Source organism: Vombatus ursinus, unplaced genomic scaffold (assembly GCF_900497805.2).
Source record: "Vombatus ursinus unplaced genomic scaffold, bare-nosed wombat genome assembly UNPS02010980.1, whole genome shotgun sequence".
Classification (NCBI taxonomy): Eukaryota; Metazoa; Chordata; class Mammalia; order Diprotodontia; family Vombatidae; genus Vombatus; species Vombatus ursinus.
This window is the reverse complement of record NW_020950758.1, coordinates 7,998,005-8,016,394: the sequence shown is the minus strand read 5'-3', so window position 1 is coordinate 8,016,394 and position 18,390 is coordinate 7,998,005. Positions and strand designations below refer to the sequence as shown.

At 47.8% G+C, this 18,390-nt stretch overlaps 1 protein-coding gene across 1 annotated transcript in view; it reads left to right on the top strand.

Moving 5' to 3' along the window:
* Window positions 1-18,390, top strand: part of WDR35 (WD repeat domain 35) — a 58,667-nt gene that overhangs the window by 577 nt on the left and 39,700 nt on the right. The window contains exons 2-6 of the mRNA XM_027855627.1: window positions 7,385-7,502; window positions 9,336-9,407; window positions 14,352-14,444; window positions 15,514-15,642; window positions 16,861-16,994. Coding sequence (XP_027711428.1) covers window positions 7,385-7,502; window positions 9,336-9,407; window positions 14,352-14,444; window positions 15,514-15,642; window positions 16,861-16,994 — 546 coding nt within the window. The remainder of the gene's footprint in view (window positions 1-7,384; window positions 7,503-9,335; window positions 9,408-14,351; window positions 14,445-15,513; window positions 15,643-16,860; window positions 16,995-18,390) is intronic.

Here is an 18,390-nt window from a genome sequence, read left to right as displayed (position 1 = left end):
TGGATCATGCGCTTATCCAGCCCTGACCTCTCTCCTGGGCTCTCCTGGAGACAACGCAACCGTCCTCCTTATCATCCCGCTCCCACTTTACCTGTCACTCTAGAGGGCACAGCCCTCCTCCCAGGCCCCCAGCCTAGGAGTCCCCCTGGGCTCCTTACTGCCGCTCACCTCCACATCCAGTATGGTGCCAAGGCCCGCAGCCTTCACCTCCCCCCAGGCCTTGGACACAGCCCCTTCTCTCTTCTCCTGCGGCCCTACCCATCGCTCGGTGCCTGGACTGTGGCTGCCCCCAGGCTTCCCCCACTCCAGTCCGTTTTCCACTTGGCCACCATTTTCCTGAAGCACAGATCTGACTGCGTCACCCCCAGCTCAACAAACGCCAGCGCTCCCTATCACTTCTAGGAGTAAATACAGAATGCTTTGTTTGGCCTTCAAAGCCCTTCCTAACCTGTGCCCTCCTGCCTTCCCAGTCTCCTTACGCCTCACTCCCGCCATGTCCTCTTTGATCTGGTGACCCCAGCCTCCTGCCTGGTCCCCAAACAAGAGCCTCCATCTCTTGGCTCTGGGCCTCCTCTGTGGTTGTCCACCATGCCTTTCTGAACTGCTGACCTCTCTGGCTTCGTCTGAGTCCCACCTAAAACCCCACCTCCTCCAGGAAGCCTTCCCCAGCCCCTCTTCATTCCTTCTGTTACTTATCTCTTGTTTGTCCTCTGTGTAGCTTGCTTTATGTATCTGCATTTGCATGTTGTCTCTCCCATTGGATTGTGAGCTCCTTGAGGGCAGAGGCCATCTTTTGCCTCTTTTTTGTATCCCCAGCACTTGGCACGGTGCTTGGCACATAGTAGGTGCTTAATAAATGTTTATTGAATTGAATTGTCTAAGATCGACCTTGGTCTAGTTCCGTTATGTGGGTGTGCTTGTCACGTTCCTTCCTAGTGGGTGTCAAGGTCATTTTGGCAGGTTCATTGATTTTCTATCTTTGTATTCTTTAGCATTGGGCCTTGCACATAGTGGGTGCCTAATAAATGCTTATTGACTGAAGGGCATCTGTATCTGATCAATGGGCACTCTTTTAATTTTTTGCCAACCCAAAAAGAGCTGCTATAAATATTTTTGTGCACATGGGGCCTTTTCCTCTTTGTTTGATCCCTTTGGGAGATGAAATTAGCGGTGATGGGGCTGGGTCAAAGGGACACATAGTTTAATAGCTTTTTGAGCATGTCTACACCCTACTTTCCAGAACGGTTAGACCAGTTCACTGCTCCACCAGCAGGCCACTAACATACCTGGTTTTCCTCAGCCCCTCCAGCATTTGTCATTCTCCACTTTTGTCAGCTTTCATAACATGATGGTTGTCGGGTGGAACCTCCGAGTTGTTTTAATTTGCATTTCTTTAATTACTGGTGGTTTAGAGCATTTTGTTCACGTGGCTGTTGATAGCTGGGATTTTTTCCTCTGAAAATTGCCTATTCGTATCCTTTAATCATTTATCATTTGGGGAATGCTTCTTATATTTTATACATCTGAATCAATTCCCTGTATCTCTTAGAAAGGAAACCTTTATCAGAATCCTCTAGCAAAAAATGTCTCCCCCATCTATCTGCTTCTTTTCTAATTTTAGCTGTATTGGTTTTGTTTGTGAAAAAACATAAACTTGATGTAATTATCTGCTTTACCGTCTGTGTTCCTCTTTATCCCTCGTCACAAAGCTCTCCTATTATTCTGACAGGTAATTTCTTCCTTGCTTGTCTGATTTGTTTATGACGTCATCAACTGCTGCTGGGATACTTTGTGGTAGGTTGGCTTCTACCTAATTTCTGCTGGACCGCTTCCCAGTTTTCCCAAAAGTTTTTGTCAGATAGTGAGTTCTTGCCCCAAGAGTGGGGATCTTTGGGTTTATCAAACACTTGGCTGCGATGCCCGTTGGCTTCTGGGTCTAATGTACCCAGTATGTTCCACTGGTGGACCTTCCTGGCATGAGCTGTGGCCACATTGTGTGGCTGATCACTGCTGCTGAGTATTGTTTGGGACACATGGGTGTAGGCAGGCCTTCTTCCTGCCTTGGTTTTTCATTATTTCCACAGGGGCTTATCCTGCCCAAATGAGACAGTGGGTATAAAGGACTTGGCCAGACCTTAAAGTGCAGGATAAAGGGCAGTTGTGGTGGTGGTGGTGGTGGTGGTCGGCCTCCAGTAGGGTGATGACAGCATTCCTAGAGCCTTCGGTGTTTATAGAGCACTATGGGGGTGTGCTGGTAAATGTTTAATAATCAGGCTCTATGGAAGAAAAAAGGATGCACAGATTTTAGTTCAATTTGCATTACTAATGCTTCCTGTGGTCTAGACAATCAACAAAACAAGCTTTGGCATAGTGATTTCTAATTTCTGAAATGAGAGTGCTCTCCCTGAAAATTTAACAGTCCACTCCGGGAAGCTGGATGGAGCTGGGGATAGCAAACTCCCAATCGTGGAAATTCGTGACCTTTTGTTCCTCCAGATTAATTTTGTTATTTTTTTCCCTAGTCCTATAAAGTAATCCTTTGGTAGTTTGATTGGTAAAGCACTTTAATTTAGGTAGTATTGTCATTTTTTTAAATTATGGGTTGGCCTACCGATGAGCAGTCAATATCTCTCCAGTTATTTACATGTTTTTATTTGTGTAGTGTTTTATAGTTGCTTTTTATAGTCCCATATTTGCCTTGCCAGGTAAGACTCCCAAGTATTTTATATTTTCTGGAGATATTTTAAATGGAATTTCTCTTTTTATCTCTTCCTACTGGGTTTTTTTTGGGTAATATATAAAATATATGGTATATATTATCCTATAATGGTAATATACAAAAATACTGATAATTTATATGCCTTTATTTATGTCCTACAATTTTGTTGTTTCAGTTACTTTCTTAGTTGACTTTCCAGAGTTCTTTAAGTAAACCATCACATCATCTGCAAAAAGTAATAACTGTTCTTTGTGGTCTGTGCTTATTACCTTAATTTCTTTTCCTTGTTATATAGCTATAGCTAACCCATTTTTTAGTATTGTGTTGAATAGAAATGGTGGTAATGTACATACTTGCTTTATCCCTGATTTTATTGAAAATCTCTTTTGTTTATCCCCATTACAAGTAATGTTGGTTGTTAGTTTTAGATAAGATACTGCTTATTATATTGAGAAAAAATCTGTTTATTTCTGTGCTTTCTAGAGTTTTTAACAGGGATGGGTGTTTTATCTTGTGAGAAGTTTTTTCTGCATCTCTTGGTAAAACCATATGATTTTTGTTTTTGTTATTAATGGGTCTACCATGCTTATAGTTTCCTAATTTTGAATCAACCCTGCATTCTGTGCACAAATCTAACGTGGTTATAATAGGTAATCATTGTGATATGTTGTGGTTGCAGTCTTCTTGTTAAGGTTTTATTTAAAATGTTTCAATGAATATTCATTAGGGATACTGGACTGTAATTTTCTTTCCCTGTTTTGACCCTTCCTGGTTTTGATATCAAGACCATATTTGTGTCATAGACAGAATTTGGTAGGACTCTTTTCTTTTCCCTTAAAATTTTTTTTCAAGCAGTTTATATAATACAGGCATTACTTATTCTTTAAATGTTTAGTAAAATTTGCTTGTAAACCCCTGTGGTCCTAGAATTTTTTCTTTTGGGAATTAATTTATGGCTTATCCAATTTCTTTTTCTAAGATTGGATTTAAGGCTTTTCCTTGTTCTGTTACCCTGGGTGTTCTATATTTTTGTAAATAATATATGTTCTTTATTTTTGTAAAAATTAAAAATTATATATATTTGGGGAAAGGCTGCAAGCCAAGAATAAAGTAGAGGGAGAGTTGGTGCATGACTTTTTGTTCAAAGGTGATTGTGCACTCAGTGTAGTCTCTGGGGCTGAGATGCAACAGAGTATGGATTGATTCTCTGACACTTGTGCTAATTTTGGCCTGACAGTTAACACCAAGAAAACAGAGGTTGTCTGCCAGCCAGCACCATCTGTATGTGGTACTATCAGTTACAGCAAAAGGAGAGATTTTGAAGGCTGTGGATAAGTTCACTTACTTGGCAGCATACTTTCCAGGGTTGTTAACCTAGATGATGAGATTAATGCACGCATTGCCAGAGCAGCTCAGTGTTTGGGAGGCTCGGAAGGAAACCTTGGGAGAGAAGAGATATTTGACCAACTACTAAACAGAAAGTCTACAGAGCTGTTGTGCTGACCTCATTGTTGTATGGCTGGCTGTGAAACTTGGGCAGTATACCAGTGCCACGCCAGGAAACTGAATGGCTTCCATTTGAATTGCCTTAGGAAGATTCTGAAGATGATCTAGCAAGATAAAGTACTGGTTCTTTCTCTGAGGATCGTTTTCGGAGATCCTTTTTTTTTTTTGGTGAGGCAATCAGGGTCAAGTGACTTGCTCAGGGTCACACAGCTGGTAAGTGTCTGAGGCCAGATTTGAAATCAAGTCCTCCTGATTCCAAGGCTGGAGCTCTAGCCACTGTGCCACCTAGCTGCTCCTACTGAGGTCCTTTCTTAAGCAGAACTGCCGAGTATTCAGACTCTACTGCAGAGAGCCAGTTCTGGCGGGCTGGCCACATTGTTCGAATGACAAACGTATGCTTGCCTCCAAGACTATTTTACAGAGAGCTCACACAGGGCAAGCACTCATGTGGTGGTTAAAAGAAGCAATACGAGGACACTTTGTTTGTTTGTTTGTTTAATTTTTTTTTTTATCAGGACACTTTGTGTCTTTTAAGAACTTTGGAATCGATTGTGAGACGTGGGAGATGCTGCAGCCCAGGGTCCCAGCCTGGCACGCCCGCACCGAAGAAGGTGCTGTGCTGCATGACTGAAGCAGTGTTGTAGTGACTCAGAAGAATTTAGAGCCGTCCCCACTCCAGATGCTCACGTGCACTATTTGTGTCCAACTTGTGGTAAAGCTTTGGAGCTGACGTTGGTCTGGTCGGCTGCAGTCGGGCACAGCGTACCCTGACCAGAACGGAGTGACGTCATTTTGGTTATCTTCGAGCGTGAAGAACGGCAGTTAGTCAAATACTTGTCCGTTTCATTTAGATTGTCAGTTTTATTGGAATTTTAAAGGTTTATTTTCAGTTCCAAATTCTCTGCCTTCCTTTACCCCTCTCCCACTCATTGAGAAGGTAGGAAATACAATAGCCATTATACATAGGAAGTCATCTAAAACATGTTTCCCCAATAACTATATTCTTAAAAAGAAGCAAGGAAAATACAGGATGCTGATTTCCCCTCCAAAGCTTCTTCCATAGTGCTAATGTCTTTGCCTTTTTTTTCTTCTATTGCTTTCATTTGATTTTTAAAATAATTTTTTTAGCTCTACTTAAAACCCTTTGTCTCTTAGGGATTCTAGTCGAAAGCATGCTTAAACTGTGTGTTTCTCTGATGGTTCGCTTGCAGGTGTTTTAGAGTCCTTCTCCATTCTGGGTTTGTTTCTTGAGCATTACTGTCACCATGATAACTCTTCGTTGTGATATTCTTCTTTGGTTTGTTCATTCTTCCATTTCACTCCCTGACTTTGCACTTTGTATTAGGGCCATGCTCTCTGCGCAGCCGGGAAGAATGTCTGGGCGGAGTTTGGGTCCTTTTTGGTCTTTGGGCTGCTTTCTTGGGGGTATTGAGTCTTATGTTTTTGAGGATCTCAGGGATAGCTAAGATTGGGAACCTGCAAGCTTTCATTGCTCCCAAAGTGGTCTGCTCCAGGGCAGAGTCTGATTGCTGCCCTTCTGGTCCGAGCCCTGCACGTTCCTGACCTGGGTTTGGGTCTGGGTAACATACCTGTGTGCTTGTCCTGGTTGGAGTTCTAGGAAAACGTCCCTGGTCTCAGCCTCTTTCAGCCATGGGGAAAGCTCTGCAGATTCAGAGGGTCGGAACTGTAGGCTCCCTTTTATTTTGGGATTCCTGCCCTGGTTATTGGCCTGTTGACCTCAGACAGGACTAGTAGACACAGAAACGAAGACCCACCTCTAATCCTGAGAGCTCCGTGGGGGCTGCTTCCTTCTGCACTTGGTGAGGCCTTTGACTACCCCTCACCATGGAATGCCACCCCTGAACACAGGTCCTTTCCTCAGTCCCCTCGTGTGGGTCTGGGACCTCTTCTTGCCCTGTGGAACAGCATCAGTTCCCCTTCTGGTCCTCTAGAATGCTCCATGTGGTGCTCCCCTGTCCAGACCTCATCCCTAGGGTCCACAGACCTTTTTTGCTGTCACCCTGCGCTGGCCTGGGATAGAAATAGGACTCACTGTGGTTTTTTTATTTTCCCTTGGATTTCCCAATTAGGACTCGGTGTGGGGCATTTTCTGGGTCTTTGTGGGGGGGTTGTATTGGGGAGCTTGTACGTCTTCCTGATATTCTGCCATCTTGTCTCTGCCTGTCAATTCTGTGATGTCTAAAGTGCCTTCCGGCTTTGATATTCAGGGATCCTGTGTGCTAAATAAGATAAACTGTGAATTGTTTGTAGTGATGAGATCTATTAGGAACAATATTTTACGAGAGGAAAGAATTAGAAAATAACAATTCAAACGTCAGGTTGGAGGACAGTTGTGTGACCATGAGCTTTCTTTGGTGACAGGCGTCCCAGTCTGGTCCAAGGCATGTGGGTCTTAGACATGGAGATCTTCGTGGGAGGTCCTAGCATTGACCTCATGCTGATGGTTTTGCCGAATGTTCTAAGTTAGGAACAGAGTGTTTATTACACAGAAAAGGAGAACAGATCACAGTTACGTTTGGTGATGTTAGATCCAGCAGCTCTTTTTTTGGGGGGGAGGAGGGGTTTGGGACCGGCAGCTGTTGAAGAGAAGATGAGGATACTACAGCTCACAAGATTTCAATAATAGTAGTTTTGTGAGAATAAACCAAATTCTAACTGGATGTGTGTATAAATTGTGAGTTTCTTTTGATATCCGTCTACATACATACATACTTGTGGTGTATGATAGAATTCTCACATAGACTATTTTGTTTTATCTGCTAGCAGCTCATGAATGCAGAGCCCTGATCAGCTTTAGCTAGTTTTTTAGATAATTATGTATTATTAATTTCATTTATCTACAAATTTGAGCCCCGAATATCTTGCTTCCCCTCTTGGGTCCAGGATTTGGTGGTGATCTGCCCGCCTCTCCTCCGTTTTAGCGGTTACTACTCAGGGCTGTTGCCTTTCCTCCAGCGGTGGGGAGGGTCCTGGGGCCCTGCCCCCTCTGCCCACCCCTGTGGCCAGCTGTTCCTCCACATCCCCCAATGTTCCTTCTTCTTGGAAGGCTTTGCCCTTCATTTCCCATTCCCTCCCAGGGGCTGTTTGGTGCTGAAAAGTGGTCACAGATTCACCGCGCTCTCTCTCTGTGGGTTTCAGATTGCCATCCCCAATAACGTTAAATTGAAATGTATTTCCTGGAACAAGGATCAAGGATTCATCGCTTGTGGTGGAGAAGATGGACTTCTGAAAGTTTTAAAATTAGAAACACAAACAGGTAAGTTATGTTTCGGTCAAGAATTGTTTGTAAGATGAGGCCTATTCATAGTCTTTGTCCGTGACACCTTAATTTTTTTTCCTCTTAAAACTGTTGAAGATATCTGTTTTGATATCGCCTTTGTTTCCACGTCTACCGTGCCTTCTTCTCCCAACTCACCAGAAAGATAAAATACGGAGTCCAGCAAGACAACCACCATAGCAAATGAATCCAACAGTTCATAAGCATTTTTTCTTCTTTTTTTTTTTTAGGCAATTGGGGTTAAGTGACTTGCCCAGGGTCACATAGCTAGTAAGTGGCAAGTGTTTGGTCTGAGGCCGGATTTGAACTCAGGTCCTCCTGACTTCAGGGCCAGTGCTCATAAGCATTTATTTTCAAAGGAAAAAAGTGAGGCTTTTCAAAAGTGCTTATTTTTTGTGTTCAGTCGGAGGATGTCAAAGCAGGGAGAGACATTAACTGTCAAGTTAGGCCGTGTCCGGCTTGGCCCTGCCCTCCCCCCTGAGTGTCCTGCTTTTCTGACAGACAGTCCTGGATTCAGCCTTTGACTGGAGGCTGCCCTTGCTGAGGCAGCCCACCCGCTGGGGACGGTTTCGGTTGCTGGGAAGACTTTCCCAACGTCACGTTGACGTTGGCTGCTTTGTGTCCCCTGGTTCTCCCTTCCGGGGTTGGGCGGAGAAGTCGAATCCCCCCACCCCCTGGTGGCCGTTGGGATGGCTGGCGGCCTGCATCCTGGCACCTGGGGCCGTGTCAGTCTGAGTGGCCCTGCCCGTGCTGAGCTGGGCACTTTGTCCTCAGGCAGGAGAGCAGCGGGCCTCTGTCTTGGCTGGGCTGGTCCTCAGGCACGGATGCACCGTCTGTCACTAGATCTGCCTTCGGTGACCTTCTACCTGGGAAACTGCTGGAGTACACGCCCAAGTGCTCCAGGTGTCCCCAAAGTCTCAGAAGTGTGGATGCCGTAAACTGCCAAAGACATCGTTTAAATGTATTTATGCTCATTGAGCTTCGTGAATGTTGAATAATCAGTTTAAAATTTAAATTCCTCAGTGGAGAAGATCCTCTTGTTGGCCGCCTCAGTCACCTGATTGATCTCCATTAGACTTGTTTTTTAATGGGGTCAGTTTGTGGTGTAAGCCCCAAAACCTCGTTCCTTGGATATTCTTAAGACTAGGATTATAAACTCAGTCTTTCTAGTCACTGAGCAGCAGCTAGTGAAAGTCTGTACAAAGTTAAAAAATCACCTACACAAGATAGTAGCTAAGTTGACATTTTCTAAGAAACATCGGTATTTTAAAATTGAAATAATTAACCTTTTAAATGTTGTTTTTCATTAGTTTGTAGCATTTACATTTTTGAAGTTATTAAAGGTTAAAATTGCACTAAGACTTTTGGGATACTCTGTACGTAATCATCTCTGTATGTGAATATGCAAGGCCTTGAAAACCCTGTGGATCCAGCTCCCGCCGTCCCCTACGTACATGATGCTCACTGTCCAGATTAACGACTTCTGTGGGGGCATCTTTGGTGCCCTCCACCTGCACCTGCATTTCTTGGAATCTTCAGGTTCCATCAAGGGGTAGACATGTCTGGTGTGACTTCACTATGTACGGTTTTGTCCCCCTCTGCAGGAAGGCCAGGACTTTGTATTTAGTCCGGCGTCTGGCACGTAGTAGGTGCTTGGTAAATCTTGCTTTTGGGAATGGAAAGTGGCATGTGATGGATTTTTTCAGGAAAGGAAAAAACATTTAAAGCCATTTTCCCTTCCTCTGAAATGTCTTTTGTGGTAAATCTGATGGATTTTATATAATTTCTCGAATGTCTGTTCGTTTTCCTTAGATGATGCCAAACTCCGGGGCCTGGCAGCTCCCAGCAATCTTTCCATGAACCAGACTCTGGAAGGCCACAGTGGTGAGTCACAGCATGTCACTCCTGGGGCATCTTTAGTCCGAGCAGCACTGCCCCTCCGGGAAAGAAGGGTGCGCTTGTGAACTGTGCTTCTTTTTATTGGAGGAGGGAATGGTAATCATTTTCATCAACTAATGACGTAGATTCAGTCAAGCCATATGATTGTTGGGATGGTAGAATTGGGTAAAATCGGTATCTTTCTACTTTATTAGAAAAAAAACCCCAACATTTATCCAAATGGGTAGAAAGACTGAAATGAGAGAAGGTATACGCAGGAGAACGTCTACCAGATGATGCAGAATGAATGCGCTGCGCTCTCCTGTTGGGAGAGAGCTAAGTCAGTTTAGCCACAAGAGGGTCCCAGCTCTCACCCAAGGGGAAGGTCCCCACAGTCCCTGGTGTAGCAGACTGGGGACAGGGACAGGATGGAGACTGCCAGCTCCTCGCGTCTTCCCAGAGTCTTCTCCTTCAGCCTCCTGAGATGGGGTTGGCCTCGTCCGTCCTCTCTTCAAGCTGGAAGCCAGACGTGTCTGCAGAGCCTGACGCACTTGAAAGAAAACTTGGAGAAGGCGCTGGGCCTCGACCCAGCCTTGAAGACTGGAGAGACCACGGAGACCTCTCTCTCTCTCGCCCTTGCCAGCTGTGCCCAGACCCTGCCACCAGTAAGGAGAGAGCCCATCCTGGGGGCTTTGGCATTGTGCGGCGTCCCTGGGACGGTTGGATCAGAACGCCGTGCAGGGGCGGCCCAGCCATGAGTGCTCCCTCCAGCCATTCCGATCCTTCTTCATTTCTCTAAGGAGAACTTGGCGGTGGCTCTAGTCCAGTCTGGTGTGTGCTTGGGGAAACACACCCCAGATAACTGTGTTTGTTTTGTAGTTCTTTTGAAAAGAATTCCCCCTTCTGTTGCTGTGTCTTGGCTTTTGTTATTACAGAATGCCAAAATGCTGCCCATTCTTCAGGTTTATTCTGTAGTTGTCAGCTTCGCTGATGTTTGTACCTTTCACTTCTTTTTCTCGCCTTGTTGCAATTACCGCCATTTCCAGAATTATACACAAAATGTCAGGAAGGGTGGGTATCTTTTCCTTTTTTTTAATATTTCCTCCCCAGTTATGTGCAAAAACAATTTTAATATTCTTTTTTTCTTTTAAGTTTTGAGTTCCAAACCCCCTTCTTCCCTCCCTGAGATGGTGAGCAATCCGATACAGGTTATACATATGCAACCGTGTGAAACCTATTTCCACGTTAGTCATTGTGTGGAAGAAAACTGGAGCAAAGTGAAGAAAGAAAGGAAGGAAGAAGAAGAGGAAAACAGCACGCTGCGGTCTGACACCATTAGTTTTCTCTGGAAGGGGATAGCATTTTTCATCTCGCGTCCTTTGGGACTGTGTTGGATGATTTTACTCACAGTAGCACTGAGCGTAGCTAGGTCATTCACAGCTCTTCACTGAGCAGCTTTCCTGTCGGCTGTGTCCATCGTTCTCCTGGCTCTGCCCACTTCGCTCAGCCTCAGTTCGTGTCAGTGTTTCCAGGTTTTTCTGAAGTCATCCTGCTCATCATTTCTTACAGTATTCCATTACAATCACGTACCACAGCTCCTTCAGCCATTCCCAACTGATGGGCACCCCCTCAATCCCCAATTCTTAGCCGAGTGCGTATCTTTTCGAATAACGAATTCTGCCTTTATTAAAACTGCTTTAGTGAAGCCGCAGTGGTTCATTTCCCAACAATGGCCCCAGGCCCATAAAGGGCAAAGTCAGCGTGGCAGGTAAAGCCTGGACTTGCACATTTTGTAAGCTCTAATACACTTCCACATATTCAGGAGATTTGCTGGAAAGTTAGGCAGCTCTCAGGCTGACACAAGACACTGAGACAGCTGGGTCCAGTGATCATTTACCTCAATTAGATAATTTTTGTGAGGCAGTGGGGGTGACGTGACTTGCCCAGAGTCACACAGCTAAGTAAGTGTTGTGTGTCTGAGGCAGGATTTGAACTCAGGTCCTCCTGACTCCAGGGCCAGTGCTCTCTCCACTGCGCCACCTAGCTGCCCGCTCCAGTGATCGTTTGGATGAGAAACTCTGTGAATATCCGAGAAGTGGTTGGTGGCAGAGGTGGTGAAAGACACTGAAAAGAGGGAATGCTGCTTACCATGCCCATCCCCATCGGCACACCTCAGGGAGACTCCCCTGAAAAGCGATAGAACCAGCCTTCTACCCCCCAGTACCTCATGCGCTCCACAGTACCTGTGTGCCAAGCTCTGGGCTCACCCTGCCAGCACACAGTTGGATTGGCGGTGCTTGGCTGCTTCCCTGGGCTCTAGCGGTAACCGTGAGGGGCTCGCTGGGTGGTTGGAGAGTATGAGCCTCACTGGGGCATTCCCCCTCATATCACTTGACCAGTTTACCTCAATTAGCTTTGACAAAGAGATGCTGACCCTGAAGGCACAGCCAGGACTGAAGGATAGCCAGGCGCCTCAGTCCCCAAGAGCAGGCTCAGACTCCAGGTCGGACCCAACTTTCCCCCGGGTAGCAGCGCTGACCCAGCATCTGGGCCGCAGGGGTCTTGGGCAGGACCGGCTCCCCACCACACTTGGCTGGTGGGTCTCCCTTTTGAGGACCCCACAGTGTGAACACAGTCTGTTCTTTCTCTGACCCAGCTCCTGCCCTTCCCGGGCCGTCCTTGAAGCTCCCCTTAGCCATAGTTCAGTTTCCCCCAGGTTCCCTCTTGGATCCGCCAGTGCTCACACTGGGATGCGCTTGCTGGGCGCTGCCAGCAGTAGGAGGCCAGGGGTCTTCTTCCCCTCTCCTCTGAGGGGTTCTCTCTCTGGGCCTGGCCTGGAATGGTTCTTCTTGGTGCTGGCAGATGCTCAAATCCAGGCAATGGTTTTATAAGGAGATGTGGGCATAGAGGCAGTGGGGAAGGAGCTAGGCGTGGAGCGTGCTCCCTCTTAATGGTAGCACCTTCCTTCCGCCTGGTGAGTGTCTCTGTGTTGTTCTGTGTGCAGCGTGTTTCTACACAGAGCCTGCACATGGTCTCCCCCGTTAGACTGGGAGCTCCGCGAGGACAGGGCTTGTCTGCCTTTTTTGTATCCCCAGCACTTAGCACAGTGCCTGGCCCATGACAGGTGCTTAATAAATGCTTGTTGACTGACTGGCCATAGATGGTGGGAGATTAAAGACAGAGGAGAAGGGTGATGAAGGGTCAGGCCCCCAGAGGGGGCTAGAAGGGGGTCGAGTCGGGCCTGGTTGTGGGCTTGACTTCGTCAGGGAGATCCAGAGACCAGAGCGAAGGAGGAGGGGTAGGATGGCCTCGAGAGGCTTTGAAAGAAGGAGCCAGGGAAATCAGTGCAGGCTCAGCAGGTCCTCATCAGGCACCCTTCTGTGCCAGGCTTGCTGAGAGATCAGCCTTGTCCTTGGAGAGGTTGGCATCCCGGACCCAGAGCTGGAGGGTGAGGCGAGCAAACTGAGGCCTCCGGAAGTTAAAGGAAAGCTCGCTCGATAGGGGCTGTGTCTCTCGTTGTACTCCTAGTGCCCAGCACAATGCTTGACACAGAGGAGGTGCTTAGTAAGTACTGGCTTATTGGTGGATTGAGTCTCCCCAATCTTCTCAGCCGAACCTGTCATCTAGTAACCCAGGTGAGATGGGGTGAGAGCCTGACCACGGACCTCAGGTGGGTCTGGAGGGGGGTGAGAATCAGAGACAGAAGGGAACACTTGGCTTTGGCTTTTGCTTATATCCCCAATACTTGGTACAGTGCCTGGTGCATAGTGTGCACTTAAGACATGTTTGTTGATTGATTATTTAAAAAATCATTTCACTTGACAAAATACAAACTCAGAGGTTCCTCTCCTACAAGGGATTTCCCTTGAATGTTTTAAGAGCGTCTTTGATTGATGTATCCATACAGAAATCATTGTTCAGCAGTCCTCCTTTGGATATCAAGTTACACCTAAAACACGAGGGACGTACTTACTGAGGGTGTTTGCTGCTGTCTTAGAGAATGTCCTCCAGAGTCCATGGGGATGTGGGCCCAGCGCTCCTGAGGTTCCCGATTGGTTCTAGATCCAGAGTTCTTCAGGGCCCCATAATTGAGAGCCACAGCCAGCCATCAGAAAAGGTGGTTGCAGAGTGCTTCTGTTCTATACCATGATGTCCAGTGTGGTGGGCAGGACCCATCGGTCCTGATGTCTTGGATGGACAGTGAGCTGGGCTCAGATCTGACGAGGAGGAGAATTGGCCAGTTTGCCTTCAGGACATTTCCCTGCTTTCAGTGATCCTTGTGCCCAGAGCCATCTTTCTATGACCAGTGTTCACTCTGTGATGCCACGTGGTTGTGAATCGTGCCACACCACAATCCTGGCAGAGTCAAAGTTGTGCTTGACTCAGAGGGCTGAGGAGAAGTGTGTCACCAGGAGTGGGCTCAACGGAGAGCCTGAGGGCTGCCCCAGTGCCCACCGAAGAGAGCGTAGGAAATGGAAGCCACCGGCACATGGGGCATTAGTGCGGAGCATTAATGAGAGAGCCTGGAGGAGAGAGCGTTCTGGGGAGAAGGCGGGGTGGGGCCCTCTAGGCTCACCCTGGAGATCTCGGATCCACTCTGGTGCCTGCATTAGTTTGGAGGTTGGGTGTTTCTGGCATGAGGGATTCTCCGTCAGCTGGGGCTCCGCGCCCTTCTAAGCCAGCGTTTTGCAGAAGAGCCTCTTTCTGCCGTCAGCCCAATGATAGCGCTCATTAGCCCCTGCGGCATTCAGAGGAGGCAGCGGTGGGCAGCGGCGGGTACCAGGGGAGGTGTGTGTGATGCCACGCTCAGCGTCCCATGGGATGTTGGCACACAGCTCAGGAGAGGAACAGGAGCCTTTCTGGTCCTTGATTGTCCCCCAGAGTTGCTTTTCAGAGGAGGGCGCGGTGTTTATGTAGAGGTAGCTGTAGTTTATAACCTGTGTTTTCTAGGGTCTGTTCAAGTCGTCACTTGGAACGAACAGTACCAGAAGTTAACAACCAGTGACCAAAATGGACTGATCATCGTGTGGATGTTATACAAAGGTACGTTAAGGGAAGGGCGGAGAGGGCGGCCTGGCCTCCTCTCCTCAGCTAGAGGAATCGCCCCCTTTAGCCGGGAGCAAGATGCTGCCTGCCTCGGCCTGGAGAGACTAGATTGTGGCAGGAGGATGACGTGAGCCAGCGGTCACTGGCCATCACCACTGTTTCTGCTCTGTTTTTGTACAAGTTAGGAGCGTGAGCAGGGGCTGCTTGAGCCCAGGTCTGTGAGGTGGTTGGGGCTTGCTCAGGGAGTGAGGGGCCGGCCCGTCTTGTTGGGACCAGAGAAAGCAGACGCCTTGTCTTTGGTCTCACTCCTGGGAGCTTGTGGCTGGTCACCTCAGGCTTTACGGGTAGGTGGAGTTCTCCAGGCCGGCTTCTCTTCATAGACCTAGGGAATTGGAAGCGATCAGAGGTCCCTTACTTCACCTCCCTCCTCCCATAAGTCCAATCTTTCCTGAAGATCTCTAAAAGAGGCGCAATCCATTAAAAACACCTTCTAACCGTATGGGACGAAGCGGGTCTCCGTTGTCCATAAGTGACATCCAGTGCATTTCTCCCACTGGAACACAGCACGCACTATTGCAGGGCGAACAGCAGCCCCCTGCGGTCTGTTCTGGTCAGAGCTGTTTGCCTTGCATTACGGTGAGGAGAGCGATCTCCCCCCACCGCCACCCCGACCGCCACCAGCATTATGGTGGTTCTTGTCTTTTACGGCTTCTCTTGAACTGTTAAGAAGAAACATTGTGGAGGCTGTTCATAATGAAGAAATCGACTGTTAGTTCTGCACAAGCAAACGAGTTTGTATGTTTAATGAAAAACAAAAATTATTTGTGGCGTTTTCTGTGTTAGTCCTTGAAGTGATTATAATTACAGAAGTTAGGAGTTACTTTTTCACTTCATTCATTCTTTTCGCCGTTTTGTAAAGTTTAATGACAAGGAAGCCTCCCTGCGGGAGTGTAAACTTCTTGGGGTTCTGTGGGACGCCTTCCACGTCCCGGGCGCAGCATCGTGGAAGGGTACGTGGCGTGACGGTCACGCTGTGCTGTGCTCACCCTTCTGTTTGTGACCCCAGGTTCTTGGTACGAGGAGATGATCAATAACAGAAACAAGTCCGTTGTTCGGAGCATGAGCTGGAACGCTGACGGACAGAAGATCTGCATCGTGTATGAGGACGGCGCCGTGATTGTCGGCTCTGTGGATGGTAAGGCCCCGGGATCGCGGGTCTTTTTCTTTTCATACTGAGCCTGTCGTGGCCGGCTCCAGCTGCGCGCGTCTGGGTACCGCTGGGTAATCCCAGCATGGACGATGTACAAAGCACTCGAGGGGGATCCGCGCCCTTGATCCTCACGACGCTGTTGGAGGGGCTGCTGCTGTTCCCCCGGGTGTTATTGCCTCCATTTTACTGATGAAGAAGCGGAGGCTTGTCCCCAGATAGTCATTGTCCGAGGGAGGATCTGAACTCGGTCCTCGGGCCTCTCAAGTCCAGCACTTCTCCTCTGAACCACGCTCTTCCACCATTTCGGTTTCAGGTAATCCAGTTCAGCAAACTTCTGTTAAGGGCTTTGACATCTCCTGGGGCTGGACAGAAAACAGACAGATGGGTTCCTTGGAATAGTTTGTGAGTCTGAGCTTTCAGGTGTTAGACGGCACGAAGCTTCAGCGTCGGATTTACGGGGGACATGGGGTTGTTGGAGATTTATCCATGGAAACTGTTTTTAGCACAGTTTTACATGTACCTGTTAATCATGTTTTTTGAACTCAGAAACTACAACCTTGCTTCATGTAGATCGTAAGCTTTGTGAGGGCAGGACCTATGCCTTACTCATCTTTACATCTCCTGGGGTGGAGCACTTTTTTTGCCCATTTTTTTTTTTTAAAGGCAATTGGGGTTAAGTGACTTGCCCAGAGTCACACAGCTAGTAAGTGTCAAGTGTTTGGTCTGAGGCTAGATTTGAACTCAGGTCCACTGCGCCACCTAGCTGTCCTGGAACACTTTTTTAAGAAAAGAAAGGTCTGTTTTCTTATCAGTGTAGAGAACTCTTGGGATGAATACTTTCTCCCCTTTTGCAGATTGGAAAGTTGTCTTCAATTTATAATCTTAGAGAGTTGCTTGGGTTGCAACGGTTAAGTGACTTGCCTAGGGTCACACAGCTAAGCTGCGGTAGGAGTGTGGCCGGTGTGACCCTAGGAATTCTTGCCTCCCAGACCCATCTTCTCTTTCCTAGGCCAGGATGCCCGTCTGTAGGGTCCACAGTCCTGTGGTTGCTTTATAAACATCTCTTGGATTGAGTCAGACCGTTCACACATGGGCTGCCAAAGTCAGTGGGGCTAATGAGCCCAGGATGCTTGGTGCTAAGGAACTAAGTCACCTGAGCACCTCTTAAGGAATGCCCACGTTTTGCTTGTGTTTTTGTTTCAGGAAATCGTATTTGGGGCAAGGACCTGAAAGGCATCCAGCTGTGCCATGTGGCGTGGTCCTCAGACAGTAAGACGCTGCTCTTTGGAATGGCCAATGGGGAGATCCACATCTATGACAATCAGGGCAATTTCATTGTGAGTTTCCATGAAGTTGTCAGCAACTCTTCTTCTTTCATGCGTAAAAGATTAAACGGTTGGTTAGGAGGGCTTTGCACAGAAATATTTTTAGTTAAGCATTTTTTAATTAGTTGGAAATGGGATTTAAAAAATGAGGCAGGCACAAAATAAGTGAAATGTACCGTGAAGGGGATTTTAGCGAAAATCTTTGTGGGTGCTGGAAGCACATCTTAGCACCTTGACCTGGTAGCCTATGAGCAGAGGCACAGGGAGGCCTGGTGGAAACTGTTGATTTGAAACTCCCTGAGGGCAGGGCCACGCCTCATTTAGCTCATTATTACTTTGTCCCAGAGGACAGCACAAGGAGAGAGTAGATTAGTGAGCTGTGCCAAGTGGAATGAGCTGCCCCTCAGTCTCTCAGTGTCAGGGTTAGAAGGGCTTGCAGAAGGGGCAGAGACCTCTCACCAACCTGGCACACACACGGTCCTCTCACTTTCGCCTGAGCGCTCCTTGGGCCTTTCCCGCTCCAGGTGCCTCTCGGTCTGGGGTTTGCTTTCCCTGCAGTGTGAATGCTCAGAGGACTGGCGGGGTAGGTGGCTTCCTGGACGTCGCCATTCACGCACCTGCTCCACGGCACATCTCCTCCGGCCTGCAAGTCGAAGGATTCACAAGTCCTGGCTTCTGTCCTTGGAAGCTTGCTTACCTTCTCAGGGAAGATGTGACTTCAAGACAAATCAGGACGAGAGGATGGGAGATGAGGGGGGCAAGGGTGTCTTCCAGAATGCCCTGGGAAAATGTGAGGAGGCATATGGGATGAGGTCAGGAGTGGGAGGCTTCTGAGAGGCCACCGAGACGTGAGCACATTCCAGGATGGGGGCAGCTTCTGGCCCCGTGCAGAGGTAGCAGATCTGCGGCATTTTGGGGGCTCCATTTGGCTCCAATGTGGAACGTGTGAAAGGAAATAAGGGGAGACAGTAACCAGATAACCAGATTGTCGGGAACTTAAGAATCCTAGGCTTGTAAAAAATTTTTTATCCTAGAGCCAATCTTATTTGTGATTTTGCATCCTCAGCGTCAAGTACAATGCCTGGGATATCGTCAGCTTTTGACAAATAAAGGCTTGTTAACTAGGTGAGCCCCTGACTTTCTGAGCAGGGTGGTGCCTTAGGAAGGTTATTTTGGGAGCTGTGTGCATGGAGGATTGCAGGGAGAAAGCAAGTGTTGGAGGCCTGAACCAGGGTAGTGACTGCAGGATGGACAGATGGATGCTGGTGATGCCCTGGACGGAGAATCAGAAGGTCATGGCGGCTCACTGGAGGCGGGGCCGAGAAAGGGCGGGGTTAGAGAGGACTCAGTTTCTAGTGGGGGTGAGTGATGGGGAGGATGGAGGTGCCAGGCCTGGAAGTAACAGACG